The sequence below is a fragment of the Propithecus coquereli genome, unplaced genomic scaffold (genome assembly GCF_000956105.1).
Source record: "Propithecus coquereli isolate 6110/MARCELLA unplaced genomic scaffold, Pcoq_1.0 Scaffold193, whole genome shotgun sequence".
Classification (NCBI taxonomy): Eukaryota; Metazoa; Chordata; class Mammalia; order Primates; family Indriidae; genus Propithecus; species Propithecus coquereli.
Genome location: NW_012144190.1, coordinates 2,958,955 through 2,986,732, shown reverse-complemented (window position 1 = coordinate 2,986,732; position 27,778 = coordinate 2,958,955). Strand labels below are relative to the sequence as shown.

Here is a 27,778-nt window from a genome sequence, read left to right as displayed (position 1 = left end):
GGCGTTACTCTAGCTCACAGCAACCTCAAACTCCTGGGCTCAAGCGATCCTCCTGCCTCAGCCTCCCGAGTAGCTGGACTATAGGCGTGCACCACACCTGGCTAATTATTTTTTGTAGAGACAGGGTCTTGCCGTGTTGCCTGGACTACAGTGCAGTGGCATCATCATAGTTCACAGCAACCTCAAACTCCTGGGCTTAAGTGATCCTCCTCTCTCAGCCTGCTGAGTAGCTGGGATTACAGGTGTGTGGCACCATGCCCAACTAAATTTTTTAAAATTTTTTGTAGAGACAGGGTCTCACCCATGTTGCTCAGGCTGGTGTCTATTCTACATTAGAATAAAGAGATGTGACAATAAAATGCAATGTGTGAACCCTGATTAAATCCTGGTTGGGATTAAAACAAGACATTCTTGGGTCAATTGGGAAAATCTGTACAGGGGCTGGATAAACTTTCTTAGAGGTGAAAATAATTTTGTGGTTATGTAGGAGAATATCCTTATTCTTAGGAGATACATGCTGAAGTGTTTAGGAATGAAGTGCCTAATTCTATTCGTACATAACCTGAATAAATGAGCTTTATCTTCAAAATACATCACAATTTACTTTCAAATGGTATAGAAAAAATACATTATTAAGGCAGGATTAGTTTTTTTTTGTTTATAGAGGAGGTCTTGCTATATTACCCAGGCTGAATTCCAACTCGTGGGTTCAGGCGATCCTCCTGCCTCAACCGCCCCAGTCGCTAGGAGCTGGGACATCAGGTGTGCACCACCACACCCAACTTTGGGCAAGATTAGTTTTATTTTCTTTAAACTTTTTATTTTGAAATAATTTTAGACTTACAAAAAAGCTGCAAAAATAGCAGAGAGTTGTCATATACACACTCAGATAAAGCAAACGTGTAAAAATACTTTTAAAAGTATGTGCTTTTTTATTACAGGTTTCCTGAAACATGAAATTAGTAGTTTGAATTTTGCAATCATTTTTATAGTTATTAATAAACAGGCAATTCATTCTATCCAGAAAACTTAAATACAATATCTAACTCCTTGCAAGTCTACAGGGCCCTAAAAAAAACGGTTGCCAGCTCTCCGATCTCATGGCCAACAACCTGAGAGTCCTGCCACCAGGTCCCAGTTCAGGGCCTTGGCGCTTGCTGTTAACCCTGCCTAGATCTCCCTTCTATCCCGCTTTTGTTCAATGTTACTACTTCATAGGAGCCTTCTAGTATCACCCTCTCTAAAATAGCCTCCCTTTCATTTCCCATTCCCTTATTCTGCCTTATTTTTCTTCATTTTCCTGGCCACTATCTGAAATTATATTTAATCATTTAAATACCTTTGTTGTTTCCCCAAGTACAATGTAAGCTCCAATAAGGAAAAGACTTTGCTTTAATCACGTGCTGCAGCCCCAGAGCCCAAAGAGCGCCTAGCACACAAGAGACGCTCGATGAACAATTTCGTTGTTGTTGTTTTCCACTACCCAGGAAAAGGAAGGTATGATATACAATTACTGGTTGAATAGATTAGCCATCAACGCAACATTATTCACTTAGGGACTCTTTGTTAGGCGGTGGCGAATTGTTATCAGAGTACACTACGTAACACGCATGCGCGAAAGATCGGTATAGTGTAATAGGGGAAGGGGCGGAGTCAATAAGAATCTCGCGGACAGAAGCGGTTGGAGCCCGGTGGAGGGGCGGCTGTGTGCTGAGCGCGAATGCGCACTGCGGACGCCTGGCCGCCGCGGCAAAAGTGTTGAAGTCTGCCGAAGGCTGGCCAGTGACCCCGCGCATGCGCTGTGCCCGCGGCGGCGTCGCTTCCTGGAGAGTGGGTTGGGCTAGACGGGAGCGGCGCATGCGCACTGCGGCGGCGGAGGGATTTGGTGCCGGATCCACCCCCTGCTTCCGTCGCAAGCCGAGGCCGCGCGGGTTCGTGAGCTGCGGCCTGGTGCGCGCGCTGAGAGAGCGACGGCGGCAGACGGACACGGACGCTACCAGAGTCGAAGCCGGAGGAGTCTTTGTTGTGAGGGGCCGCCGCAGCCGCCGCGAGCCTCCAGACCGACGCCAGGCCGAAGAGGGCGCCGCGCGGCGGGTGAGTGTGACTGAGCGGCCTTACGGGGTGCGGGGCCGCTACCCACAAGCCCCTGCGGTGGGCCTTAGTCCATTCGCCCGCGGCTGGGTCCCCTTCCCACGTCCCCACCACAGCACCTTTCTGCACCGCGCACGCAGAGTTCTCTGGACAGTCAAGCACGCTTCCCACAGCCGTCCCGATCCCCCGCTCAGTCCCCTACCCACAGGCCCTTGCGGTGCGTTGCCTTTTTTGTTGCCTCTGTTTTCCTAGACCCTTACCCACAATTCCTTTCGCCCTTGGGGGCCCAGATCTATTACCCACAAGCCCCTGGCTTGAAAGGTTTGCTCTTTATGACTTTCTCCCTTTGCTAGACTTCCCTCCCCGTTCCCCCTGCGCCCTCCGTCTCATAATCTGTTTTGCAAGGTACAGGACCCCCAGTCACAACTGCCCTGGGCCTCCCTTGTCAGGATCCTTGATTCCTCCACGAACCCCCAGGGAACTGCTCAGCCCCACAGTTCCTGGCTCAGGACTCTGAGACTTCATTACTCAGAAACCCTCTTCCAGTCTTTATTTCCCTCACGGGCCTTTGTTTCCCTTCAGGCCCTAGCCTCACCCCATCCCACCAAGATCTTACTTTCTCATCCAGATTTTCTCCTTTCTCTTGTGACATAGAATCATTCTCTGCCTTTACAGACCCTGTTTTAGTACTGAAACTTCTCTCCTATTTCATTTTTTTTTTTCTTGAGAACCAAAGGGTAATAAGGGCTTCATCTCTACTGACCTACTGTAACATAAAACTGTCCTGCTTCTGCTCTCAGACTTGGCAAGATGACCCAGTTCCTGCCGCCCAATCTTCTGGCCCTCTTTGCCCCCCGTGACCCCATCCCATACCTGCCGCCCCTGGAGAAACTGCCTCATGAAAAACACCACAATCAACCTTACTGTGGCATTGCGCCATACATCCGAGAGTTTGAGGTGAGTTCACTGAGCAGCCTAGGAGTGGTTTGGGTTTTGGGAGGAGCTGGATTTGGGAATCCAGCCTCTGGCCATTTTCTAGCTAGTGTGATTTAGGCAGATGATGTAGTCTTTCTGATCTTCAGTTTCTCTGTCTTAAATGGGTTGATAGTATATCTCTTATTGTAGGGTTTTTGTGAAAATTCATTAAGTAGTGGTTGAGAATTCAAACTCCTGAGTCAGGTAGTCATTGGCACACAGCATTTATCAGCTATGTAACTTTGGGCAAGTGTTATATCTTCTGAATGCATTGGTTTATCTTTAGCAAGAGGGTGGTGGTAACATATTCACGATATCAAAGGAGAATTAAACGGCAAAGTGTATCAAAGGGTTTGTCACCAAGCAGTCAGTAAATGTCAGCATTTGTTAATGCATTTACTGTTTTTATCGTTAATAGGATGGTGTTGAAGGATTGCCCCGGGTACTAGAGTGCTTAAGAGTTGGGGATTTGTTTATTTATTTCTTTTCAGACAGTGTCTTGCTCTGTCACCCTGTGTAGAGTGCGGTGGCATCATCATAGCTCACAGCAACCTCAAACTCAAGGGCTCAAGTGATCCTTCTGTCTCAGTCTCCCGAATAGCTGGGAGTATAGGGATGTGCCACAACACCTGGCTAATTTTTCTGTTTTTAGTAGTGGTGGCATCTCACTCTTGCTCAGGCTGGTCTCAAACTCCTAAGCTCAAGCGATCCTCCCACATTGGCCTTCCAGAGTGCTAGGATTACAGGTGTGAGCCACCACGCCGGGGAAGACTTGGGGATCTTAGCTCTGCACCTTTGGGGTAAACGTGAATAAATGACTTAGGCTCCAGGACCTTAATTTTTTTATTCATAAAAATAGGATAATGATTTCTACCTCTTAAGGTGCATCACAGTGCACCTGAGAGATGCTGACACACAACTGGAAGTCATAAGAGGAACATTCTGGCATTGGGTGGGGAAGTGCAGCTGGAGATGGAGTTGCAAAGCAGAGTTAGTAGATAACAGAAAGGTGGCTCTTTAGTGGGATTTACCATCCTTGATGAAACGGCACTTAGGAAATGTTATTAGCCAATTAAATTAATGTAGTGGGTATAGGCCGGTGGTACCCTTTGATGTCAGTCATGTGTGGCTTGCTATTTAACGAGTGGCTGGTGAACTGCCCTGGCCGTCAGAGGGTGTCCAGTTGTCAGCTTCAGAGCTCTGCACTGTCTCCTGCTGTTGCTTCAGGCCCTGTCCCTGCTCATTGGTGCTCATAAGGAAGGGCCCTCCCATCACGCCGCTCCTATCACATCCTCTGGCACTTTGTTCAGTGTAAATGATACTTAGAGCTGTGAGAAGCGGTGTGTTTCCTAGACAGGGAAGACAGGACCTCTGATGCTGTGTTCCTAAGCAAGGTGTCACCTGTGCCAGTGCTTTTCAAACTGGTGAGGAACAAATGTTTCCAATCTGTTGCAGAATGATGCTTTTGATAAAAATGATAGAATTACTTTTGATTTCTCTTATGATTTGTTTTTAAAGAAGGGTGTACAAAATAAAAGACCAAATTTTTATCATTAGGCTTAATGGAATGTAAAACTACCTTGTCAAATTGCTGTAGAAGTTTCTGAATACTTACTCCCAATTTCTCTGTTTATCTTGTCACAGACCAGGAACGGTTTATAGACAGTGTTGGTCTTCTGACCATGCTTTGGTCTGTGCCACTCCCGCTTCCACTGAGCTGTCCATGTTTGCTTATTTGTGTAGGTGGCAGTGGGGGGAGGCTGAAATGCTTATTTCCTTTGTGGGTGTCCCTTGCCATTTCCCCCAGTCCTTCCCATCTTGTCATCCCTCTTCTTGTTCCCAGGACCCTCGAGATGCCCCTCCTCCAACTCGTGCAGAAACCAGGGAGGAACGCATGGAGAGGAAGGTATGTCATTTTGCCTCCTAACCCCATGTCTGTTTTGCCACTTTCTCCAGATGGTCCCTGACATCAGAGCACTTCTGTTTGCATTCACTTCTGCACCTCTCCTTTCTCCCAACAGAGACGGGAAAAGATTGAGCGGCGACAGCAGGAGGTGGAGACGGAGCTAAAAATGTGTAAGTCTCTCATTCCTCCTCTCACCTCTCTTTTCCCCCAAACCCTTTGTGTTACTCTTCCCAGGTCACACACAGTACCCTACTCTCCCAGAGGCCTGTTTTGGAGGGGGAGCAGGGTTGTTACTTCACTTATTTAGCCCCTGTCACTTGCCAAGCACTGTATTTGGTTTATTCTTTTAAGCAGGAGAGCATGGGGTAAAGGTTGGCATGAAGGGAGACCCCTGGTACCTTGGGCTCATCCTGCAGGGGAATGTACTTAAGGGGCAACCACAGCCCGGCTGGGTCTCCCAGGCTCAGGCAGTGAGGTGCAGTCTAGTGAGTCAGTCCTCATTCCACCCTTAGCTCCCTGATCCTTAGGCTGGGGATGTTCTATCCCTTCCTGGTACAGGAGGAGTTGGGACATGAGACAGGTGCATTGTAGCCATTAACCAAACTCACCAGAGGGTCAATCACCATTGGCCTTTTATTGTTGCAGTGAAAACTTTGTACAGTGATACACAGCCTAACAATGTTTCAGTCATCAGTAAGTTACATATATGGTGGTATTCCTGTAAGATTATAATATGGCATTTTTACCGTTACCTTTTGTATGTTTAGATACACAAATACTTACCATTGTCATGCCTGTAGCATTCAGTACAGTAGCATGCTGTACAGGTTTGTAGGCTACGAGCAATAGGTTATACCATGTAGCCAAGTGTGTAGTAGGCTCTACCATCATAGTACATGCTTTGGTGTTTGCACTTCGATGAAATTGCTGAATAACACGTTTTTCAGAGTGTAGCCCCATTAAGTGAGGCACCGCTATAGTCAGAAGAATTGAGTTTTCTTCCGTACAGAAGACGTACACATGTGAGCTTTGGTGAATCACTTTCTCCAAACCCTGGAGTGGCTGATTTGCTTAGCGTATTTAATCGAATGCCTGACGGGACTCTAGCTGGGAGCTCTCTGAGCACTAACTGTCACTACAGCAGCTGCCTTGGTGTCCTTTCTCAGATGCCTCAAAGGCATCTCAGACTCGGTGTCCAAACCCCAAAGGAACACCATCAACCTGGTCTCCTTTGAGTGTTTTCTTCTCTGGGACATGGCCATCCAACTGTGCAAGTCACGACCTTTTTTTGCCCTTTCCTCAACCTGTCACCAAGACCTGTCCCTGTTACTTTAAGTGTCACAAATCCCACCCTTCTGTCCATGTCCACTACCACTACCCTGGATGATGCAGTCACAGTTTAACTAGTTTGCCTCCATCTTCCCCAGCCAAAGTCCACTGAGGGTCTTTCTTTCTTACTTTTTTTTTTTTTTTTTTGAGACAGAGTTTTACTCTGTTGCCTGGGCTAGAGTGCCATGGCGTTACTCTAGCTCACAGCAACCTCAAACTCCTGGGCTCAAGCGATCCTCCTGCCTCAGCCTCCCGAGTAGCTGGACTATAGGCGTGCACCACCACGGCTGGCTAATTTTTTTTCTATTTTTAGTAGAGACGGGGTCTCGCTTTTGCTTAGGCTGGTCTCAAACTCCTGAGCTCAAGCGATCCTCCCACCTCGGCCTTCCAGAGTGCTAGGATTACAGGCATGAGCCACCACACCTGGCCCATTAATTACAATTCTGATTGTCCTTCTGCTAAGGGCTTCCTCTTGTTCTCTACGTGAAGACCAGAGTCCCTGCTTACCATTCCAGACTCACCTTGTACCAGATGCAGAATGTGAGAAATTGTACAGGACAAACTTGTGATCCAGTTTCCTTAACAAATAAATGACAAAATAAGGAAGGCAGGAAGGGGGACCATATGGATTAAAAAATCAAGACGTGGCTGGGCTTGGTGGCACATGCCTGTAATCCAGCACTCTGAGAGTCCCAGGCAGGAGGATCGTTTTGAGCCCAGAGGTTGGAGAGAGGTGTGATGACACCACTGCGCTTCAGTCTGGGCGACACAGTGAGATCCTGTTTAAAAAACAACAAAAAAAAGATTGACCAAATGATATGTGTGGAACTTGTTTGGATCTCGATTTAAGTGAGCCAGTTATAAAAAGTGCTTTTTCAAAACAGTTCCAGTTAAGAAATTTTGGACACTGGATCATAGATGAGGTTAAGGAATTAATAATGTTAACTTTTTTAAGATGTAATAATGGTACTGTGGTTATGATTTATTTTTAAAGTCTTTACTAGAGACCAAAATGATGTGGTGTCTGGGGTTTGATGTCACATAATCCAGTGGAGATGGAGGAGGGCAGAGATGAAATGCGTTTGGTCATACGCTGATAACTGAAGCTGGCTCACTGGAATTCATTCTACTGTTCTCTACTTCCATTAAAAGTGTTTGAACTTCTCCATAATAGAAAAGGAAAAGAATGGATCAAGTTCAGTAGGGCTTCTGTGTCCCTACCTCCAGAAGCTTGTTGTCCCCCATCAAAATTAACAGCTACCATTCAAGGGGACTTGGCTCCATTTCTGAGCACTTGATGTACTTACCACAGCTTATTATTGACTTACCAGAGCTTCCAAGTGCAGCGGGGGTGGTTACTCCCATTTCTAAGATGAAAAAGATGGAGGCTTGTTGAGGCGAGTATGCTTACAAACAGTGAGATGTTATCGCAGCCCTCTAAAGCCTAATGAGGTTTCCCAGCTCCACAGCCCAGTTCCTTGGAGCCCCTGCTCTGGGCTGGTACCTAGATTAGTCCTTTAAGCAAGGATTTCCTAAGGGTAGGGTTGCCAGCACAGTGCACGTGTATGCTGACTGGTGGACCACTGACCAGCATGAATTCTGTGCCCCCCTTTTTCAGTTAATGTGTCTTCAGACAGTTGGGTACTGTTGATTCGGCTGCACTTGCTTTTACCTGTAGTCACATTCATGGGCCACTTGGATAAGCAAGAACTACAGGGGACTTATGCGGTGAGCCTGGGGTGGTTTCCCTTCTGTCTGCTGGCACCTCCTGGCTGCCCTTCAGGAAGCTCAGCTCTCTTAATTGGCTTCCATCCACTTCCCTAGGCAGCATTCATCGGTCCCACTGTAGTGTTCCCGCAGTACCTGTTATACCACCTACTGCCTGGTGTTTCAAGGTGTGTTTCCTGTTGCTGCTGTGACACCTTCAGGTCTTCGGTTAAATGTCACCATCTTAGTGAGGCCTTTCCTAACCTTCCCTTTAAAATCACCCTTTCTTCCCATCTCTCTGTCATCATCTAATTATGATGTCCTTATTTTCCCCCTCCATTAGCATATGAGCTTCGTGAGGGTAGGGACCAATTTTGTCTTGTTTACTGCCAAATCTCCAACACCTACAGCAGTTCCAGGCACATGCCAGGTGCTTAGTGCTTGCCTGGTGAGTGAATGAGAGTGAGGCAGTGCACATGGAGAGACCCGGGCACAGGGAAGGATGAGGTATGCAAGGAACTGGGGCATGAGGGGAGAACACAAAGATGGAGTCATCTTTGCAGACATCTATTTCCAGATAGGTATTCCCTTAAGTTTGGGCTCAGGCTCCTGCTTTTTAAGAAATCCTTAAAAAGTCATCTCGACCTTGGTTTATGCTTATAGCCAAACCCTCACAAGAAACAGATTGGAGACTGTTTCTCTGGCTTCTTGCAACTCCCACACTGTTTTCCTGAGAAAATAACCCCCAGGGATTTCGGATGGGAGCCTGGTAGTACAAATGCCAGGGCTGGGAGGTAAAGCCTGCCTGAGCTTTCTGACATGAAATGACACTTCCCCTTTTCCATGCCTTGGGTTTTTCCTTCCATTTGAAGAATAATGATAGGTAAATTTCAGTGTCCAGTGCTGTGTCTGGGCCATACATAATATGTGCTCAATAAATTATTAATTTTATTCCTTTTCTCATATTCTCCCAGAGTGTGACAGGGCCTTCTGAGGGTAACACTATACCACAGAAGAAATGCCTCCACTGTGCAATGGGCAGAGTGCCTTTAGGGCCCCAGCAGGGGTCAGGGGCATTGTGTGTGCTGGGGTCACCAAAAAGGATTTATTCCCAGTGGAACCGCTTACGGGATTGGTTTCTTAATAGGATCCTCTCTTTGGAGATTGTTACTCCTCAGTGGCCAGGTAGGACAATTATTTGCCTTGCTGTAGCAAGGCTGGAGTAAGAACCTGATCTAACGCTAATCAGCTCTTCTCATTTGCTCCAGCACCAGCCCTGGTTTCCTCCCAGAGGCCATGGGGCATAGAGGAAAAAGCAGGGCTTGGATTCTCCTCTCTTGGCGCTCAGTCCTAGCCTTAGGGTTGTTTTCCTGTGAGCTGTACTTGCAGTCTGTGTCCAGCAGGTGGCAGTGCAGCCCTGCCTGAGGGACGGAGCTCTGCACGGAGAGAGGCAGGTATCAGGCTGCATCTCCAGAGAGGCCCAGTTGGGCTCAGTTACTGCTCAGATCACCCTACACCTGGGAGGGATGGGGCCCTTAGGGTACGTAGGTCTGAAATGGCAGTTAGGCCTTCTGCATCCCGTCAGCTTGAAGTCAGCCTTACCCCTTCCCTGCATCAGCCTGAATCATTTATCAGCCACTCTGATAAAGGCCACTGTGCTTCAGAAAATCCAGGGTTCAGAGAGGGCCATCCCCAAGATCACCACCCATTTTCCTGTAGTTGGTGGCCTCTCCTAATTCCTTCTTTATTTTCTCGGTCTCTGCCCATCCGTTTGTCATGTTGAGACCATGGATGCCTTCTTCTTATATATTCTCTTCTTCTTGCACAGGGGACCCTCACAATGATCCCAATGCTCAGGGCGATGCCTTCAAGACACTCTTCGTGGCTAGAGTGGTGAGTCCCCAGTTCCCTCCTGGAACTCCAGGTTGCTGAGAGCCAGGATCTGGGATAAAGGACAATAGGCGAGGTCCTGGGGAATGTTCCTAGGGCTTTGGGACAGCTCCCTTCTCCCATTTAACTTCGTGTCTGTCTTGTTGTAGAACTATGACACAACAGAATCCAAGCTCCGGAGAGAGTTTGAGGTGTACGGACCCATCAAAAGAGTAAGTGGCTTGAGTCAGGATTATTTGAATTGGGAGTAGGTGGAGGAGGGGGCTGTAGCCTGAAAAAGAGAAAGGTCTCCCACCTGAGGAAGCCTAACATCATTTCATGGCCTGGGTTTACATCCTCACTGCACTTCCCTGCAGCAGACCTTGGGTAGCACAGAAGTAAGATTAGAAGTTACCATCGCTGCTTGTTGATTTAGAGCAGGGGTCAGCAAACTACAGATTTACTATTTGTAAATTAAGTCTTACTGGCGCACAGCCGGGCAGGCTCGTTTGTTTACATACTGTGTGTGGCTGCTGTTGCTGTAAGGCAGGTTGGGTAATTGGGACAGAGAATATACGGCTTTCAAAGCTGGAAATACCTAGTCTCTGGCACTTTACAGCAAATATGCACTGACTCTTGTTTTAGAGCAAGGCTTTATGTTTTACTGACATTTCATTTCATTTAAAAAGCCACTTAAGTGCTCTGTGCCTTATTTCCCCAGTCTCTAACATGGGCAGGCGTGGGCCCTCGCTGGACAGTAGTGAGGGCTTGAGGTCATCCTGCACACAAACTGGAAGTGATGGGTCCCAGCGCTGGGCACTGAGTGGGCTTGTGCTGGCCTCCCCCTAGCTCCAGGCTCTCATAGGGATTGGTCCCCTGGTATTGAAGGCCTCTGAGAGAGCACAGACCCTGACTTTGTTCCTCTGATCCCACTTTGGGTCAGTTTGGAATCTCAGTTGGGTTTTAGGGGGCTGTAGGATCCCAGGGCTCAAGTCCTAGGATCAGGTGAACTCAGGGTCACAGCCATCTATGATGTCAGCTGGTTATTGGTAGCGATGTGAATGTGGAACTAGCCATCCTTTGGGGACCAACTCAAATGCTGTCACCTCCCACAAGTGTTCCCTGGCTCATCCTGACCCCCTCTGTCCCAACAGTCCTGCCTAGACTATTGTTCATAGTCCATCTCCCACATGATCCCAGAGGGTCTTTCTGACACCCAGAGCTGACCCCATCTTTGCTCACATCTCCCATGGCTCTAGGATATCAGGACAGAGGTCCAGTTGCTACAGCCTGGCCTTCCAGGGCCCTCCCCACCTGTGTGGTCTTGCATACCTCCAACCCCATCCCATCCCACCCCACCCCACCCCATCCCATCCCATCCCATCCCCATGGTGGGACCCATCACTCTCCACATTCTCTCACTCCTTCCTGGCGTTGCACATGCTGGGTGTGTGTCTGCATATGCCCTTTGTCTCTTTGCCCTAGAACTCCCCTGCCCTGTTTCCCCAACTCCTGGTGTTTCCTCCTGGCTGCATGGGCTGGCTGCATTGGCCGGCTGCATTGGCCCTTACCCTTCTCAGGTCCTTATAGACTGTGTTCCTGGCCTGGCATTAGGGCTGTTTGATGATCCCGGGACCTGTTCACCTTTGTGGCCTCATCTCCTGAGGATCCTGTCATCAAAATATATTCAAGCCACCCAGTGTCCTGCCCCTCTGCTTCTCCTAATGCCTTAGACCTTTGGTGTTACTACTGTTCCACTTGACAGGCTGACACCTCTTTATTCCCTTGTTCATCCCTGTTCATTGTTTAGGTCTTAGCTTAAGTGTCATTTCCTCCAGGAAGCCACCTCTGTGCCTCTGGTTTCCACTGTGCCCTTTGCTCCTGCCATTAGAGCGTAAGTCACTTGGAGCTCTTGAAGGACAGAGAGAGATTCTGAGGCATCTGTCACTGGCATCAGACAGCCCAGGGCCTGGCACCAGGCTGTGTGATTGGTTGGGTGGTGTTTCCCTCTGGCAGAACTGACCTGCCCCTCGCCCACCCTGCAGATACACATGGTCTACAGTAAGCGGTCAGGAAAGCCCCGAGGCTATGCCTTCATCGAGTATGAGCATGAGCGAGACATGCACTGTGAGTACCGCCTGCCTCAGCCCTTCCCTCTGACCCTCTCTCACTTCTCTGCTGCCCCAGCCCCTTCCCAGTCGTCTTGTCCCCTCCCCACCCTGCCACACCTGACATTAGCAATGTCTCTTCTCCTCCTCCCTCTGTTTCTGATATATCTTTTTTTTTTTTATATACGTGTTTTTTAAAAAACAAAAACCAAATCCCCCACAACGTGTGTGTGTGTGTGTGAACCCGGGGAGGTAAGTGTCACACGTTGAACTTCAGGGGCAAGGATGGAACTGGGTGGGGGCTGGGGACAGCTGGAGGTGGGGGGAGGGGTTGGATTTTTGGGGAACCTCTCCCCATTATTCCCCCCACCGGCATTGGGGGTACCAGGTTGGAATGAGGACTGGCCTTTGTACCTGCCCTCTTCCCCCCAGTAGTACTGGGGCTGGGCCACCCAACCCTCCGCCTCCCCACCCCCAGCCCCCCACCCTGTTCTCAGTGGGCAGTGGGGTGGTAGGTGTGTGCAGCGCCTGCCCCCACCGCTCCAAAGCCCGGTTTGAGGCTGTCGCGGCGTCCACATGGGCAGGGATGGGTGGGTGGGGGTGGGCAGGGCTGCGGCGTGTCCAGGGGCCGCCGTATTAATTGACTGTTCTTATTGTCACTGCAGCCACCACGCAGCTGGCTTGCAGCTGATGCTTACGCTCCCCTTACAACACCTCAGTGTATGGTTGGTATAAGGGTTTGTATCATGGGTAAGATCACTCAGCACCGCACACCAGCCCAGCTTAGCCAGGCAGCTCAGGAGCAGCGAGGCATCCCTCCTCCCACCCCAGTCGCCCCCTCAGCCTCCCTGCACCCACAGCCCTTTCCTTGTTTGGGTGCCCTTCGCCCCTCCTGCCCCCATCCATACGCTCTCCGAGAATCTTTGCTGATCCCAGGAGGGGAAGGATGAACCCCTGTGGGAAAGGCAGCCAGCCTCTCCCCTGGGCTCCACCCAACCCCCTGCCTACGCGGCTTCATGACATCAGCGGCAAGGTGGCGGGAACACTGAAGGTGGGGCTGCATTAGGGCCAGGGCTCCATGTGGAACCTTTTAGCCCTTCTCTCCCTGTCACCCATCCCTTCTGTGGGGCTGTCACTGTGAATCTTTTTGGAGATTCTTTTTTGGCTGGTAGTTTCAGGGTGCTCTGCCCCCTTCCTGTCTTCCTTACCATGGTTGAGGCCTCTAGAGGGGGCTGGCTGTGGTGCCCAGCCACTCCAGAGGTGGTCAGGAGCTCCCCAAAGTGCATGGGATTGGGGCTCGGGTGTGGGCGGGATCAAGGGGCAGGCTGCAAACAGCTGAAGGCGTAGTAGGTTCTACTGTCTAGAGACTTAAGAGAGGGAAAGAGAGAGAAGCCTAGACGAACACAATCACATGTTTTCTTTGCTGTTCCTCCGGGTTGGGCCTCTTTTGGGGTTTGGGATACCGAACCCTAGCAGGGTTCCTTTGCTTGACTGTGATCCTGGTCCTTAAATTCCTTCCCCGACTCCCCTCTTCTGGGTTCAGGGGCCAAGCGGCCCCTCCTCAGAGCACGGCAGCAATCATCTCCTGGACCCCTGCGTGCCAGCCTTCAGGCTGGAGCAGCTGGTGGGAGGGAGTGTGCAGTTACAGGTGGAAACGTCACTCCAGGTCCTCAGGGGTGGCCCATGTGCCTAGCTTAGTGTGCCTTTATTGGGAATTGGTAAGGGTGGACAGTTTTTCTAAGGCCTCCCCAGCCTTCTTTTTAAATTCAAAAAAAATAGTCCCAAGGTTTTCCAGCGTCCAGATTTGGTGTTAATCTTTATCTCCCCCTTTTTAAGGCCTCCATGAGGCTTCTTTGGGGTCCACCACTTCCTCTGCCTGTCTCCAGGTGGTGCAGGAGATGTGGCTCCTCTCCCTTGTGGCTCCCTAGAACCCCCTACCTGCCCTTCCTGTAGCTTTAGCTGACCCCATGGTGGTGGGGGTGGGGTCTGTGCGCGTGCTCAGGTAAGCTTGGGGGCTCCAGGTAAGCGGTCCCGTGTCCCCCCCCCGGGAAGCCCGCCTCCTCGCCAGGCCCCCAGGAGTTGCCGAGCCCCCCCCATCCCGCTCGGTTTGGACACCCGCAAGGCCGGCATCGGTAAATGGCACCTTTTTCTCTTCCTCTGGTTGTTATTTGGGGGGGAGCGGGCTGGGGCGGGGCAGGGTATCGTGGTTGGTTGAGGACAGCCCCCTAGGCCAGGGCTGGGGGTGGGGACAGGGACTTTGGCCTTCCTGACAGCCCATGTGATTACAGGCCAGGGCATCAGGCCCGCCCTTCGCTGTGTCCTGCCCGAGAGCAGCAGCGAGCCTCTCCCCTCGTCTCCTCCTCTACTCCTCAGCCTTCTGCGGCAGGCACCGGCTGGGTGGACTCCAGCGCGTGTGGAGCTGGGGATGTGGAGGACGAGATGGGGCGGGCGGGGTGGGGGGGTGGCAGGGTCAGTCGTCTCAGGTAAGGCAGGGATTTTCGGTAGCACCGCACGTCTCCCTGTGCCTCCCTCCACTTCCCCTTGCCCCCCTGCGGCGGGGCCCCTCCAGGCCCTGTGGGAGCACATAACCCGCCTTTCTGCTCCCTGCCATTTCCTGAAGATTTCTCCCACCCCTTCTGGTTCATTTTCTGTTCTGATGTCTGTTAACGCCACACTCACCCTCCCCCCAAAAAACAGAAAAACTGGTGTGAACTGGGGTGCGGAGCGGCCCAGCCGGGCCTCCTGCCCCAGCATGATGTTTTAGGGTGCATGCTTGGGGTTGTGGAGGAGCCCCCTCCCCCACAGCAGAGTCCAGCGTTGAGTTAACCTCCAGTTTCTTTGCAGCAACTTTGGCCATCCTGGCAGGAGGGGGCTGCTCCGTCATACGGGAGTAGGAGGGGCCTGGGAGCCTGGGGGAGGGTGGCTGCGGGTGGCTGTCTTGCCCCCGCCAGTGGCGGCTGAGGGTGCTGTGAAGGAAGCCAGGACTGAGATGGAGCAGGCCCCTCGCCGGTTTGGGAGAGGGCTGGTCTGGCTGTCAGTTGCCTGGCTGTCTGGTGGGTGTGTGCGTGTGAGTGCAATGACGGGACACGTGGGGGTGGGGATGCTGCAGACCTGGGCCTGTCCTGACTAGAGGACCCTCTGGGGACTCCTCTCCCCTTCCCCCTCCCCACGTCTGTTACAGCCGCTTACAAGCACGCAGACGGCAAGAAGATTGATGGCAGAAGGGTCCTTGTGGATGTGGAGAGGGGCCGAACCGTGAAGGGCTGGAGGCCCCGGCGGCTAGGTGAGCACATCCTGCCCACGCGGGGCTCTTAGGGGCCCTGGCCTGGTGGCCTTGTTCTCCCCTCTCTTTTCCACACCCTCTGCTGCTTTCTGTGCTCTTCCTTGCCTCTTGCCAGTTCCTCTGCTCAGCTGTTGACATCCTCCCTCTGTTTCCAGCTCATCTCTTTCATTGCCATCATATTTCTGGTGCCCGCCCGCCTCCTCATTCTGGGTTACTGATTAGGAGCAGCCAGGCCCCGGATGCTGGCTTGTGTACTTACTAGCTGGTGGACTTCCCTTATTCCTGCCTCCTCCTCTTCATCGTGGACAGTGGGAATAACATCAGAGTTCACTGAGCTCAGCGCATCAGATACCCAGCTTGGCAAGTGACACACAGTGGGGCTTGTAAATGTCACTTCACTCATCTGCTTATACTGTGCTCTTGCTCTTCATCCATTCATTCATTGAGCAAGTTACCTGTTTGAACACCAGCTGTGTACCAGGCTGCTTTCTAGTCAAAAGCAAGACAGGGGCAGCCTCTGGCCTTTGAGCCTCCTACTGAATAGTCCCCCTCACTGTCTGCCAATTCACCGTCTCAGTCAAGGTCAGTTTGGCTGCAAGTATCAGCAATACATTTGAGCTTCCTACAGCATAAATGGGCCTGTCAGTACAGAATCACGGGCAATCATGTGATGCCCTTGGGCCTCAAGAGCACCTGGCAGCTGAAGTTGTCAAGAGCTGGATAGCCCACGTCTGAGAGCCCCGCAGCTCATTTCTGCCTCGTTTGCCATCTGTGCAGATGGGTCTCTTCTGTTTCCTTGCTCTGGCCCAGTGTGGCATGCCACAACTCCCTGCTGCACACCTAGTCCTGGATGAGTCTCTCTACATTTTGGGGAGGGCCCATCTAATTGGCTCAGTGTTGGGCCTAAACCTGGAGCTCGGGTCCTTTTATCCAGACAGCTTGTTGAAGACTGAATCTTACGAGGCTGAGTGACAGTTCTCAGAGTAGGTCTTTCCTGGGCAGATGCCCAGGTAATGTTAGCCACCCTTAGCTCCTATCCTGCCTCCCAGCCCTCCCTTCTTGCTTGGCCCCACCTGTGCTAGTAGACCACACACTCATCTGCTGAGTGTCTGCATTCAGCAGGCACGTTCTTAACTTTCCTCTGGTTTCCGTGGGGTGGAGTGGGTTCTTAAGGCTCTGGTGTTCCCTATTGGGGAGAGAGCCTAGGGTGTTAGAATCTTTCCAGAATATTCTAGTTTGATTGACATTCAAACTTTGCTGGAGTTAACCAACATCTTGGCACAGTGCATATGCAGAAGTACATATAACCTAAACAAAAGCTTTCCAAAACAGTTGTAATATAGTCTGTATGTGGCTATAGTTGTATTTTTTTTTTTTTTAAGGTGAGGTCTTGCTGTGTTGCCCAGACCAATCTTGAACTCCTGCCTCAGAGGATAGGAGTAGCTGGGACTACAGGCTCAAGCCATTGTTCCTGGCTCCATAGTTGTATTTTATATTCTGCTGTTTCATTTTATTTTTTAACATGTTGGTTGCAGCCATAGCCAACCCATTGCTGGCTGGTGACCTGAAAATTGAAAACATTAATCTAGCTGTCCTGTGCCTGTAACACTCCAGGTGCTTGGTCATTGCCTGCTTCCTATTTGAATGTCTCCCTGGTATCCACGCAGCATCTCCCCCCCCACCACCTGCCACCCCCGACTGTCATGATTAGACATCGTTATGTTTTCTTACCTTTTTTTTTTTTTTAATGGGGTCTCGCTCTGTTGCCCAGACAGGAGTACAGTGGCACAACCATATGAGCGTCAAATACCTGAGCTCAAGTTATCCTCCTGCCTCAGCCTCGCAGGTAGCTGGGACTACAGGTGCAAACCACCATGCCTGGCTAATTTTTTTGTTTTTTGTAGAGACAGGGTCTCGCTATTGTCCAGGCTGGTCTCGAACTCTTGGCCTCAAGCGATCCTCCCTCCTCGGCCTCACAAAGTGCTAGGATTGCAGGTGTGAACCACCGCACCTGGTCAGAAGTCATTCCTCATATGGAACTGAGCCCTGCTTCCTTCCAGCTGTCTTCCAGGCACTGTGGTATAGAGGAGCCCTTGAGAAGGCAGGTTCAACCTGCAGGCAGACAGGAGTGACGAACCAGCGCTACACCTTCCTTGCTGAGTCACCGTGGGCAAGTGACTTTATCTGAGTGTTTCCCCATCCAAACGATGGTGCTGTCATCTGTTTCTCAGGGCATTTATCAACTTGACAAATACACATCCACCTTTATGTCAGCCGCAGTGCCACATGTTGGTAACCATGAGCAGACGTAGCCCCTTCGTGGTGCATGAGAGCCCGGTGGGAGAGGCAGGTAGCAGTCCGCTCACACAAATAGCAGATGTCAAACTCGAGGGGAAGGAAGATTTCTGAAACTGAGTACGCAGGGGAGGATGGCTTCCTCTGGCAGGTCAGGCAAGGCTTCCTGAGGAAGTGGTGTTTGGGCTAACAAAGGTGGGATCATTCCAGGGAAAGATACCAATGTGCGCCGATCCTGTGGCAGGAAGAAGATGAGTGTGAGGAGACCGGAAGAGGCTTACAATGCCAAGAGCCCCTGCCCATGGTTTGGAAGCTGGGCAGGTGCCGCTCTTGCTGGCTCTTACAGCCAGTTGACGTGGAATTTGGATGGACTTGAGGCCGCGCAAGGCCACCAAAGGCTTTTCAGATCACTGGCTTTGGGTTTGTGTGAGGGCAAGGGTAACTCAAAGGGAGGGTTTTGTGGAGGCTGTGTAGTGAGCAGTGTATAAGATTATGACCCTTGGAGTCAAACGTGGGTTCCAGTAACAGTTGTTTCCCAAGTGACCCTCTGTGGGAGCCGTGTGGTGCCTGTAAGACACAGTTGTCCTGTGACTAGAGTGCACGCAGGACCTGGCCCTGTGGACACCGACGGCAGGGGCTTGCTTTCCTGCCTTTGTTTTTGGAGACCCCTCACTCCTCTCCTTCGGTGCTGTCCCTGCGCAGACTGACTCTCTGTTCGTCTGCCCTGCCCTAGGAGGTGGCCTCGGTGGTACCAGAAGAGGTGGAGCGGACGTGAACATCCGGCATTCAGGCCGGGATGATACGTCCCGCTACGACGAGAGGTGAGATTGGGCAACCGGTTTCCTGGGATGGGGGGTGGTCACATGGGGGACCCCTGCCACACACCTCTGCCCACCTCATCCAGGCCCGGCCCCTCCCCGCTTCCCCACAGGGACCGGGACCGGGACCGTGAGCGGGAGCGCAGAGAGCGGAGCCGGGAGCGAGACAAGGAGCGGGAACGGCGACGCTCCCGCTCTCGGGACCGGCGGAGGCGCTCACGGAGTCGCGACAAGGAGGAGCGGAGGCGCTCCCGGGAGCGGAGCAAAGACAAGGACCGGGAACGGAAGCGGCGAAGCAGCCGGAGCCGGGAGCGTGCCCGGCGGGAGCGCGAGCGCAAAGAGGAGCTACGTGGGGGTGGTGGTGGCGGTGGCGGCGGCGGCGGCGACATGGCAGAGCCCTCTGAGGCGGGTGATGCGCCCCCTGATGACGGCCCTCCTGGGGAGCTCGGTCCTGATGGTCCTGACGGTCCAGAGGAGAAGGGTCGGGATCGTGACCGGGAACGACGGCGGAGCCACAGGAGTGAGCGCGAGCGGCGCCGGGACCGTGACCGAGACCGGGATCGCGAGCACAAGAGGGGGGAGCGGGGGAGTGAGCGGGGCAGGGATGAGGCCCGAGGTGGGGGCGGCGGCGGCCAGGACAACGGGCTGGAGGGTCTGGGCAACGATGGCCGAGACATGTATATGGAGTCTGAGGGAGGTGACGGCTATCTTGCTCCAGAGAATGGGTATTTGATGGAGGCTGCACCAGAGTGAAGAGGTCCTCTCTGCTTGCTTTCTTTGGACGTGATCCTGCCCACCCTCTTGCTGTCATCCTCTCCCCAACCTTGGCCACCTAAGTTTGCCCTCTGAGGGTAGGAGTTTCATTATTTGTTCTGGCCCCATGGATTTCAAAATAAAATTATTTCCTGTTGATTGTGGGTGCCTTGGGTTCTTCACTGCTCTGTCTTTCTGAGAAGATTGTCGCCTTTTTTTTTTTTCTTTTTCTTTGAATCAGAGTCTCGCTCTGTTGCCAGACTAGAGTGCAGTGGCAAGATCATAGCTCAGTTGCAGCCTTGGACTCCTGGGCTCAAGCGATGCTCCTGCCTCGGCCTTTGAGTAGCTAGGACTATAGGAGCCAGCAAGGGCTGGTTAATTAGCTAAAAAGCTAATATTTTGTAGAGACAGGGTCTGGCTGTATTACCCAGGCTGGTCTCAAACTTCTGGCCTCAAGCAATCCTCCTGTCTTGGCCTCCTAAAGTGCTGGGTTTATAGGTATGAACCACCCCACCCAGCTGTCACCTGACTTTTGATGACCCTACTTTGTTTTCCAGGGCATGCCTAGAACTTAAGCTTTAGGACCTAAGGCTGAGGCTATGCCCTATTTCCGGAGCTGTTTAAGATGTGGTAAGAAAGCCCTCTGAGCATCCCCGGTCCTGTGCTTTCATCCCCCTTTTTAACCTCTTCCACACATTCCTTGGGGCTATTCATCCCGCCACCTGTCTTGGTGGAGGAATGGATTATAGAAGGGGACCAGATTACTTGGGAAACTGCAAGTTTGAATGTATGCAAGGGAAGCTGTTATCTGTGTAGGGGAGCAGGACACAGGAAATGTAGGATGTGCAGCTTGTGGGGAGGAATGGGCAGAGCAGGAAGGCTAGGCAGGCCTGGGGCAGGGAGAGGCTTCCCATTGCTTTGTGGCAGTCGCTTTCACTTAATACTTACTAGTGACAGTAGAGGAATAACAAGCAGAAACAGAAGAGCATCCGCCAGCAATTGAAATGTCAGCAAGTTTCTGGACAGAAGATTAAAGATGGTGAGAACACATCAGTCTGGTGAGCTCGGAGAAGGAAGCCAGTTGTCCCTGCAGAACTGTAGAGCATCAAGGCTACAACTCCAGTAGAACAAGGGCCTCCCTTTCAGCACTCAGGATGCCTAGGAGGTAGGCTTTTGCTCCCTAGGCAAATGCAAATAGGAGACCTGCTTTTGTCTTTCAGAAGTTTCTTAGCCTGAAGGCAAACTTGGTCTGTTAACCTAGAGGCAGTCTGTGACCGACTCCACAAGATTCTAGTCTGTTTTTTAATGGTCTTAGTCTGCCCAAACAACCAAAGATACCCAGGTATTTGAGAAAAAGCCAAGAGATGACAAAATAAGTAGAAAAACTGATCCTGGAAGGGACAATTTAGTAATAAAAGAACTTAATACCTCTAATTAGCATATTCTCATAGATATTGCAGATGCTGTAACTAGACTTCTGGTACTGGCTAAGAAGGGCCCATGGACTAACAGCACAGACCACTTAGAATAAGGTCAGAGGAAATACGTAAAAACAAAACTTACGAAAGCTGTTGGAGAGCAACCGGTGTAGACCAGACTTGAGAGGGGGTATGATCCCTAAGAGAAGGAAAGGACAGAGAGGTACACTTTGTATTTACCCTTGCTTTTTCCTTGAGGACATCTAGCAGTTTAGCATGGGGAAATAGACTACTGGAACGGGCAGTCTTCACTGGGCAGAGTTCACAGGTTCAACCAGGCAGCTGGGTCTTGAAGGCAAAATTCCCAGAAGTGGGGCATCAAGCTCCCAAACCTACATGCAACCTTCCCTTGAGGCATCTGCCAACTCCTAAGTCACTCATTGGCATCGCAAGACCCTCAGGAAACTCATCAGAATGCAGTAACTTGGAGGCTCAAGAGCTAAGCAGAGATTTCAGCAGCCATGCTGTTCCGGGCGAGACAGGCTCAAGGTCCGCCATGGTGGAATGGCTCTGCTTGAGGTGCCCAGAGTGACACACCTGAACTTAGGTCAGGCTAAAAAAGACTAAAACAAGACATCATCAGGATTTGGGCAGTCTGCCAGCCAGAAGAAAACTTAACCCGCTTTGGAGGAAGATATCACTCAGCCTCTGCACATACTATGTTTATACTCAGCATCCACTCAGAAATTGCCAGGCATGTTAGAAAGGACTTACATTGCTGAAAACCAAGAGGAAAAAAATATATAATGGAAACAGACCCAGAGGTGGTTCAGATGTTGTAGTTACCAGACTGAAATAACTATGACATGTTCACAAAATAAGGAAAAGATGGAGAATTTTAACAGATCCGGGTCTAAAAAATGAAAATTCTAGAACTGGGAAACAATATCTGAAATTAAGAATTTAGTAGTTGAGGAGATACTAGATAACCTGAAGTCTTACAAACACCAAAAGTGCTAGGAAAGATAGACTTGGACAAACCAAGGCAAGTAAGACATCTCACAACCTTCTTAAGAAGTTAGCTATAGCCCTACTTCACTGAAATTAAGGATTTAAAAGGGGCATCGATCCAATTCAGGAGAGCAGCGGAGGGAAGTCCCAGGATGGCAGTTGCTAGAGTGCAGTTGGTCCAGATTGGGGTGAGTGGACTGAGGTTTCCAAGAAGTTCTGTGATAAAAAGATTCAATAAAATAGCTGTTTTGGACACTGAAAGAAATTGAGTCTACAGCTGTACCACCCTGAACATGCCCGATCTCATCTGAAAGAGATTGAGAATGTGGGGAAAGAAAGAAAACAAGGCTGGGCACGGCAGCTCATGCCTGTAATCCTAGCACTCCGGGAGGCTGAGGATCGCTTGAGCTCAGGAGTTCAAGACCAGCCTGAGCAAGAGTGAGACCCCATCTCTACTAAAAATATAAAAATTAGCCGGGCATCATGGTGTGCACCTGGAGTCCCAGCTACTCAGGAGACTGAGGCAGGAGGATCACTTGAGCCCAAGAGTTTGAGGTTGCTGTGTCATGGCACTCAGGGTAACAGAGTCTGTCTCAAAAACAAAAAAGAAAGAAAACAAAGATACAAAAAGCCACAGAAAAAGCAAAAAGCTGTTCAAGAAAGGAAAGGTAATCACAAAACACTACTTGCGCTCTGCAATAAACAACAGGTAGACATCATGTTAGCACTTTATTGATTGAACTAAAAGCTGCTGTCATAAAACTATGGGAACAGGGGCAAGGTGGGAAAAGCAGAAAATCAATGTGTAATCTATTACATCTAAATTGATAAATCAAGAGCTAGCACGTTATTTAGATACAGAAGCAGCTCTCAGACTAAACATCTATAAGTTGTCGCCTCGTGAAGTGGGCAGAGTTAGAAGAAATACAGGGGCTCGTGCTTTTCATCACTAGCCCTTGTGTGTGACTGGATTTTGTGTTTAACCTGGTGAAGACATTACTTTTTGTTAAAGAAGAGGGGAGAGGGCTAGACAAAGCGGCTTTAGTCCTCCCACTTTGAGCAAGCTCTTTTCCAGATTGCAGATCCCCATCCGGCTGACCCAGAGGATGGCGGGGTAACAGCCAGGCCTCCCTAAAGTCTGTCCACATTTCCTACATTCCCCACATGTCTGCTGCCTCTCTAGAGCATTTCACACCACTGACCACTTCCTCTTTTCAAACCCATTCTCTTCTCTTGGTTTGTTCCACCTGGGTTGCCTGCTACCTACCTTTCTGGCCATTCTTTGCCACCTTCCTGACTTTAAGTGTTTTAGGGACCAGTCCTGGATCCTCTTTATTCTAGTCTCTCTTGCCCTCGGCATTCTCATCCACTCCTATGGTTTTACCTACCACCTGTGCCCAAATTCTCAAAACTGCCCGCGGGCCAGATGGCCCTTCTGAGCCCTAGACTTAGATATCCTCTCCGTGTGGACACTGCACAGGCTTCTCACATTCAAAATATCCAGTATCCCTCCTCCAGCACAGACGAGCTTAACAAGTGGCACCAGAGCACCTTAATACTCCCCCTGCACCTCCCCTCCCCATATACAGCTGAGCACCCAGACTTGCCCTGGCACTTTGCACATCTGCCCACCTACCCTCCAGGCCTGGGCCCTGGTGCCGGTCACCACGGGGATTGCTGCGGTAACTGGGCCTGCTTCTTCCCCTCTTGCACCCATCCAATGCAGTCCACAGTGGCCAACAGTCATCTTAAAATACGAATCTGAATGTCACATTTTACTCTTAGGAGTTGGCATGAAGTCCAAAATCCTCAACGAGCATATGCCAACACACAAGGCCAGGCATAAACTATATCCTGCCAGCCTTTCCACCTTCACCATGAATCAGTCCCAGCTCTGCTCTCCAGACACGTGGGCTCCTTCCGCCTGGTGGGGGTGCCCCACGCCCCACGCCTCGATCTTACCTTCTAGGACTCGGCAGTGTCCCTCCTCCAGGACTTCCTCATCTAGATCATCACCTCCTCAGTCTCAGCTCTTACCACAGAAGTTGGTTGTCCACTCCAGACTGGAAGCTCCATTCGGGCGGTGGGTTTGTCTGCTCTGCTCAGCTTCACGTCGGTCGCCTTGGGCTCTGAAGATGTTTTATATGCATTTATTCAGTGAATGTGGGGAAAGGATCCAGAGGGGATAGACAAGTGTGGCGGGCACGACAAAAAGAGATGCAGACAAGAATTCTGAAAGGGACAAACAGACTCAGCCTGCAACGGGAGGGGTCGCAAGCAGGACAGACCGGCCGGGGCGGAGGGCAGGGCAGCCGGACGCGCGCGGCAGCCGGTCGGGGCAATAGCTGCGCCCGGGAGCGCAGCGCCTGCCAGGCGGCGCCTCCGCAGGGGGCGCCCATCGCCTGGGGCGTGGCCTCGCGCAGCCCCGCCCTCCTCGCCGGCGACGGGGCAGGCGGGCGGCTGGCAGCGGTGGCACCGCCATGGCTGCGCTGGTGGAGCCTCTGGGGCTGGAGCGGGGTAAGCGCGCGCCGGGGGACCCTGCCCACCAAGCCGCGGCCCGCGGCTCCTAGTCCCGGCCCCGCCCCGGGCCAGGCCGGCGCTGGTGGGCGGTCGTACCCGGCGGGGTGGGCGGGGCGGGCGCTCTGTGGGTGTGGGAGGGTCCGTGGGCGAAGTGTGTGTGTGTGTGTGTGTGTGTGTGTGTGTGTGTGTGTGTGTGTGCGCGCGCGCGCGCGATCCTGGGGACTGCCACCCGGCTGGTCGCAGTCTCTCCCTTGCCACCGTTGACTCTGCGGGATGTCCGACTGTGCTTCGCTGTCCTTCCCGGGGTCTGTCTGCACTCGCCCTTACTCGATCTGTCGCTGCTCCTCTCGGTGGTTCTCTGCGTCTCGCTGTCTGACTCTGTGTGTCCGTGCGCCCCCGCCCCCGCCCCCGCCCCGCAGACGTGTCCCGGGCCGTGGAGCTCCTCGAGCGGCTCCAGCGCAGCGGGGAGCTGCCCCCGCAGAAGCTGCAGGCCCTCCAGCGAGTCCTGCAGAGCCGCTTCTGCTCCGCCATCCGAGAGGTGAGAGTCATGCGCTGGCTGTGGCCCGAGCCCAGGGACTATGCCTCCCTGCAGCTTCTGTGGCGGCCCGCTTTAGGGTGCCCGCGCTTCAGATTCTTTGGGAGTTGTAGTTTCCTCGGCTCCCGTTGCGCGGGCGGGGTGGATCCTTGGGTGGGAGGCGAGAGGGGCTCTGGGGACCTGGACTCCTGTGTCTAGGGCAGGGGGAAGCTGGCGGATCCCTAATGCTGCTGCGTGCTCACCCAGGTGTACGAACAGCTGTATGACACCCTGGACATCACTGGCAGCGCTGAGATCCGGGCCCATGCCACAGCCAAGGTGGGCACCCCCGCCTCACGGCTCTCGCGTCCACTGGACTGTCTGGTCTGGCCCAGTATCTTCCTAATGCCAGGCATTCCCGTTTCCTTCTTCATGGTTTTTGCCAAATCTATGTGCCATCCTTAACTGTTAATAAATAATGGCACATTTCTAACTTAAATGTCATATAAAGGCATCTTCAGCAACTACAGATGGAAACCAGTATGGCATGCCCAGCTAGAAGATAGCCCTCAACATCTGTACAATGAAAACAAGGGAAGTTGGGGAACACTGACATCTTACTGAACTATAGTTAGACACTACTTCTTGTGCCTGGAAGCTCCCTCCAGGCCTTGTTTTCTTCTGTCAAAAAGCAAGGCTGGCAAGTGTAGGGTATTGATGCCACACTCACACCAAATGGAGACTTTCTCCTTGGCATGGCAGAAGCACACACAGGGAACCGAAAGGACACGCAGTCATTACAGGCGTAATCTTGTGTTGAGTCATGGCACGTGTCTTGTGCTTGAGGGTAGCAATCTGACCTAAATCGCTTTCCCTGGCCTAGATCGCTCACCCCAGCCTGCACGCCCACCATGAAGGGACCCTCACCTCCTGATGCTTTCTCTCTCCTAGGCCACAGTGGCCGCCTTCACGGCCAGCGAGGGCCACGCGCATCCCAGGGTAGTGGAGCTGCCCAAGACAGACGAGGGCCTGGGCTTCAACATCATGGGTGGCAAAGAGCAGAACTCGCCCATCTACATCTCCCGGGTTATCCCAGGGGGCGTGGCTGACCGCCACGGAGGCCTCAAGCGTGGGGACCAACTGCTGTCTGTGAACGGTGTGGTAAGCAGGGGGCTAGGCTGGGCCGGGGGTACAGTCTGTCCAAGGTAGCATAGTTCCTGCTTTTGACATTCATTCAACACACACTGATTGAGCACTACCTCTGTGGCCAGCCCCATGATGGGCAATGCTGCAGACCCTGAGAGAATTTGGCCTCAGCTCCTACATTCAAGACTCTTCCAGCAGGACATGGTGGCTCACGCCTGTAATCCTAGCACTCTGGGAGGCCGAGGCGGGCGGATTGTTTGAACTCAGGAGTTCGAGACCAGCCTGAGCAAGAGCGAGACCCCGTCTCCACTAAAAATAGAAAGAAATTAATCGGACAACTAAAAATATATAGAAAAAATTAGCCGGGCATGGTGGCGCATGCCTGTAGTCCCAGCTACTTGGGAGGCTGAGGCAGAAGGATTGCTTGAGCCCAGGAGTTTGAGGTTGCTGTGAGCTAGGATGATGCCATGGCACTCTAGCCTGGGCAACACAGTGAGACTCTGTCTCAAAAAAAAAAAAAGACTCTTCCTCTCTGGTAAGTGAGGTCCACCCTGACTGAAACAGTCCTACTCCAGAGACATAATAATGAGGAAGCACAAAGCATTGTGAGAGCCCAGATGTGGCACCAGGCCAGTGTAGCTGTAGGAAGTTTTTGCAGAGTAAGGAATATTTGGGTTGGGTGTTGAAGGATGAGTAGGAATTCTTCAGGCAAACAAGGTGAAGGCTGAGGGTGTTGTAGGTAAGGACTCTGACTTCGCTCTCCTCTGAGCTGAAGAGAAAGGGCTCGGTTCTAAGGGAGGTCTGTGGCATGCACGTAATTAAAATCATTGTGGTCCAAATAGATGGAAGCACTGGATCGGTGGTTGGGGTCAGCCACGCATGCCTTGAGTGCCAGCCTGAGAAGAAGGGACTTTGTCCCATGGATGCTGGGAAGCCATGGGAGGGCTGTGAGTGAGGGAGGGATAAGCTCAGCTTGCAGGTGTAGAAAGATCTGTTTGGGATTTTATGGGAGATGAACTGAGGGGAGAGATGGAAGGTCAGAGGCCAGGGAGGAGACCAGGGTAAGAGTCCAGAGGGGAGAGGACAAGGCCTGAGCTGGGGCCAGGGCTGTGGGGACAAAGAAGAGGGAGTCAGGGCAAGAGGGTATTAGTGGGCTGTGGGGAAGGAGCAACAACGATGGGCCTGGACATCTAGCCAGTGACATCTGAACATGACACAGGGAACCTGCAAGGTTTTGGAGGAGGGCACTGAGGCAAGAGCTAATGACTCGCCCACCAGGAGGACCTGAGGCCTTGGCATCTTGGGGCTGACACCAGGCTCACCAGCAGTTGGTCCCATTTCCTGGTGGGGGCTGGGTGAGGGCAGCACAGGCCCCAGGCCCAGCTGTCTGTGTTGGGCCCCGCAGAGCGTTGAGGGTGAGCAGCACGAGAAGGCGGTGGAGCTGCTGAAGGCGGCCCAGGGCTCGGTGAAGCTGGTGGTGCGTTACACGCCTCGAGTGTTGGAGGAGATGGAGGCCCGATTTGAGAAGATGCGCTCTGCCCGCCGGCGCCAGCAGCACCAGAGCTACTCGTGAGCCCCTTGGTCACCACTGTCCTGGGGACCCCACTGTCTCCCTTTCACCCTGGACTCCCAATCCAGGCCAATGATTCCTGGGATTGCCATCCCCAGCCCTAGCCCTTCTCCTCGGGAATCCTGACCCTTGACCCATGCTCCCACCCCAGGCCATTCTGACCGACTCACCCTAGCTCCCTCATCCCAAGATCTGGAACCCACTCTGGCTGGAATCCCTCCACCCACTTCCCTGGGCCCTTGCCTCTGGAACCCCAGTCCCAGCTCTCGCTCCCCAGGACCCCTCCCTGAGCATGGCTTCCCTCTCTTCATCCCCTTGCAGGTCCTTGGAGTCTCGAGGTTGAAACCACAGATCTGGACCCTCCCCTTCGCCCTCTCCCCTGTACAGTATTTATTGTCACTGGCTCCTTATTTAAAGATCTATGACCCTCACTGCGTGTCTGTGTGTCTGTCCTGCAACCTGGGG

At 52.0% G+C, this 27,778-nt stretch overlaps 2 protein-coding genes across 4 annotated transcripts; both read left to right on the top strand.

Moving 5' to 3' along the window:
* Positions 1–2,037: 2,037 nt before the first annotated feature.
* On the top strand, positions 2,038–19,300 carry SNRNP70 (small nuclear ribonucleoprotein 70kDa (U1)). Of its 2 annotated transcripts, none has more exons than XM_012643181.1 (10): positions 2,038–2,094; positions 2,892–3,048; positions 4,910–4,972; positions 5,088–5,142; positions 9,837–9,901; positions 10,048–10,110; positions 11,923–12,004; positions 15,167–15,268; positions 18,297–18,384; positions 18,495–19,300. In XM_012643181.1, exons 2-10 carry the CDS (start codon positions 2,902–2,904, stop codon positions 19,132–19,134), a joined length of 1,305 nt encoding a protein of 434 aa, XP_012498635.1. In that variant the 5' UTR covers positions 2,038–2,094; positions 2,892–2,901; the 3' UTR covers positions 19,135–19,300. The 2 variants fall into 2 exon arrangements, with proteins under 2 accessions (XP_012498635.1, XP_012498634.1); XM_012643180.1 differs by having other exon boundaries at positions 18,468–19,300.
* Positions 19,301–24,005: 4,705 nt separating this feature from the next.
* On the top strand, positions 24,006–27,744 carry LIN7B (lin-7 homolog B (C. elegans)). Of its 2 annotated transcripts, XM_012643178.1 has the most exons (6): positions 24,006–24,080; positions 24,503–24,621; positions 24,865–24,936; positions 25,549–25,758; positions 27,149–27,312; positions 27,635–27,744. In XM_012643178.1, exons 1-6 carry the CDS (start codon positions 24,044–24,046, stop codon positions 27,654–27,656), a joined length of 624 nt encoding a protein of 207 aa, XP_012498632.1. In that variant the 5' UTR covers positions 24,006–24,043; the 3' UTR covers positions 27,657–27,744. The 2 variants fall into 2 exon arrangements, with proteins under 2 accessions (XP_012498632.1, XP_012498633.1); XM_012643179.1 differs by lacking the exon at positions 25,549–25,758.
* The last annotated feature ends 34 nt before the right edge of the window (positions 27,745–27,778 follow it).

Bases quoted from the DNA above. Each gene is read 5' to 3' on its own strand.
- SNRNP70 (XM_012643180.1), top strand. From the start codon at position 2,902: ATGACCCAGTTCCTGCCGCCCAATCTTCTGGCCCTCTTTGCCCCCCGT. The intron at 4,973-5,087 runs GTATGTCATTTT...TTCTCCCAACAG, and splicing joins AGGAACGCATGGAGAGGAAG to AGACGGGAAAAGATTGAGCG. The intron at 9,902-10,047 runs GTGAGTCCCCAG...GTCTTGTTGTAG, and splicing joins CACTCTTCGTGGCTAGAGTG to AACTATGACACAACAGAATC.
- LIN7B (XM_012643178.1), top strand. From the start codon at position 24,044: ATGGCTGCGCTGGTGGAGCCTCTGGGGCTGGAGCGGG. The intron at 24,622-24,864 runs GTGAGAGTCATG...GTGCTCACCCAG, and splicing joins TCTGCTCCGCCATCCGAGAG to GTGTACGAACAGCTGTATGA. The intron at 27,313-27,634 runs GTGAGCCCCTTG...ATCCCCTTGCAG, and splicing joins CAGCAGCACCAGAGCTACTC to GTCCTTGGAGTCTCGAGGTT.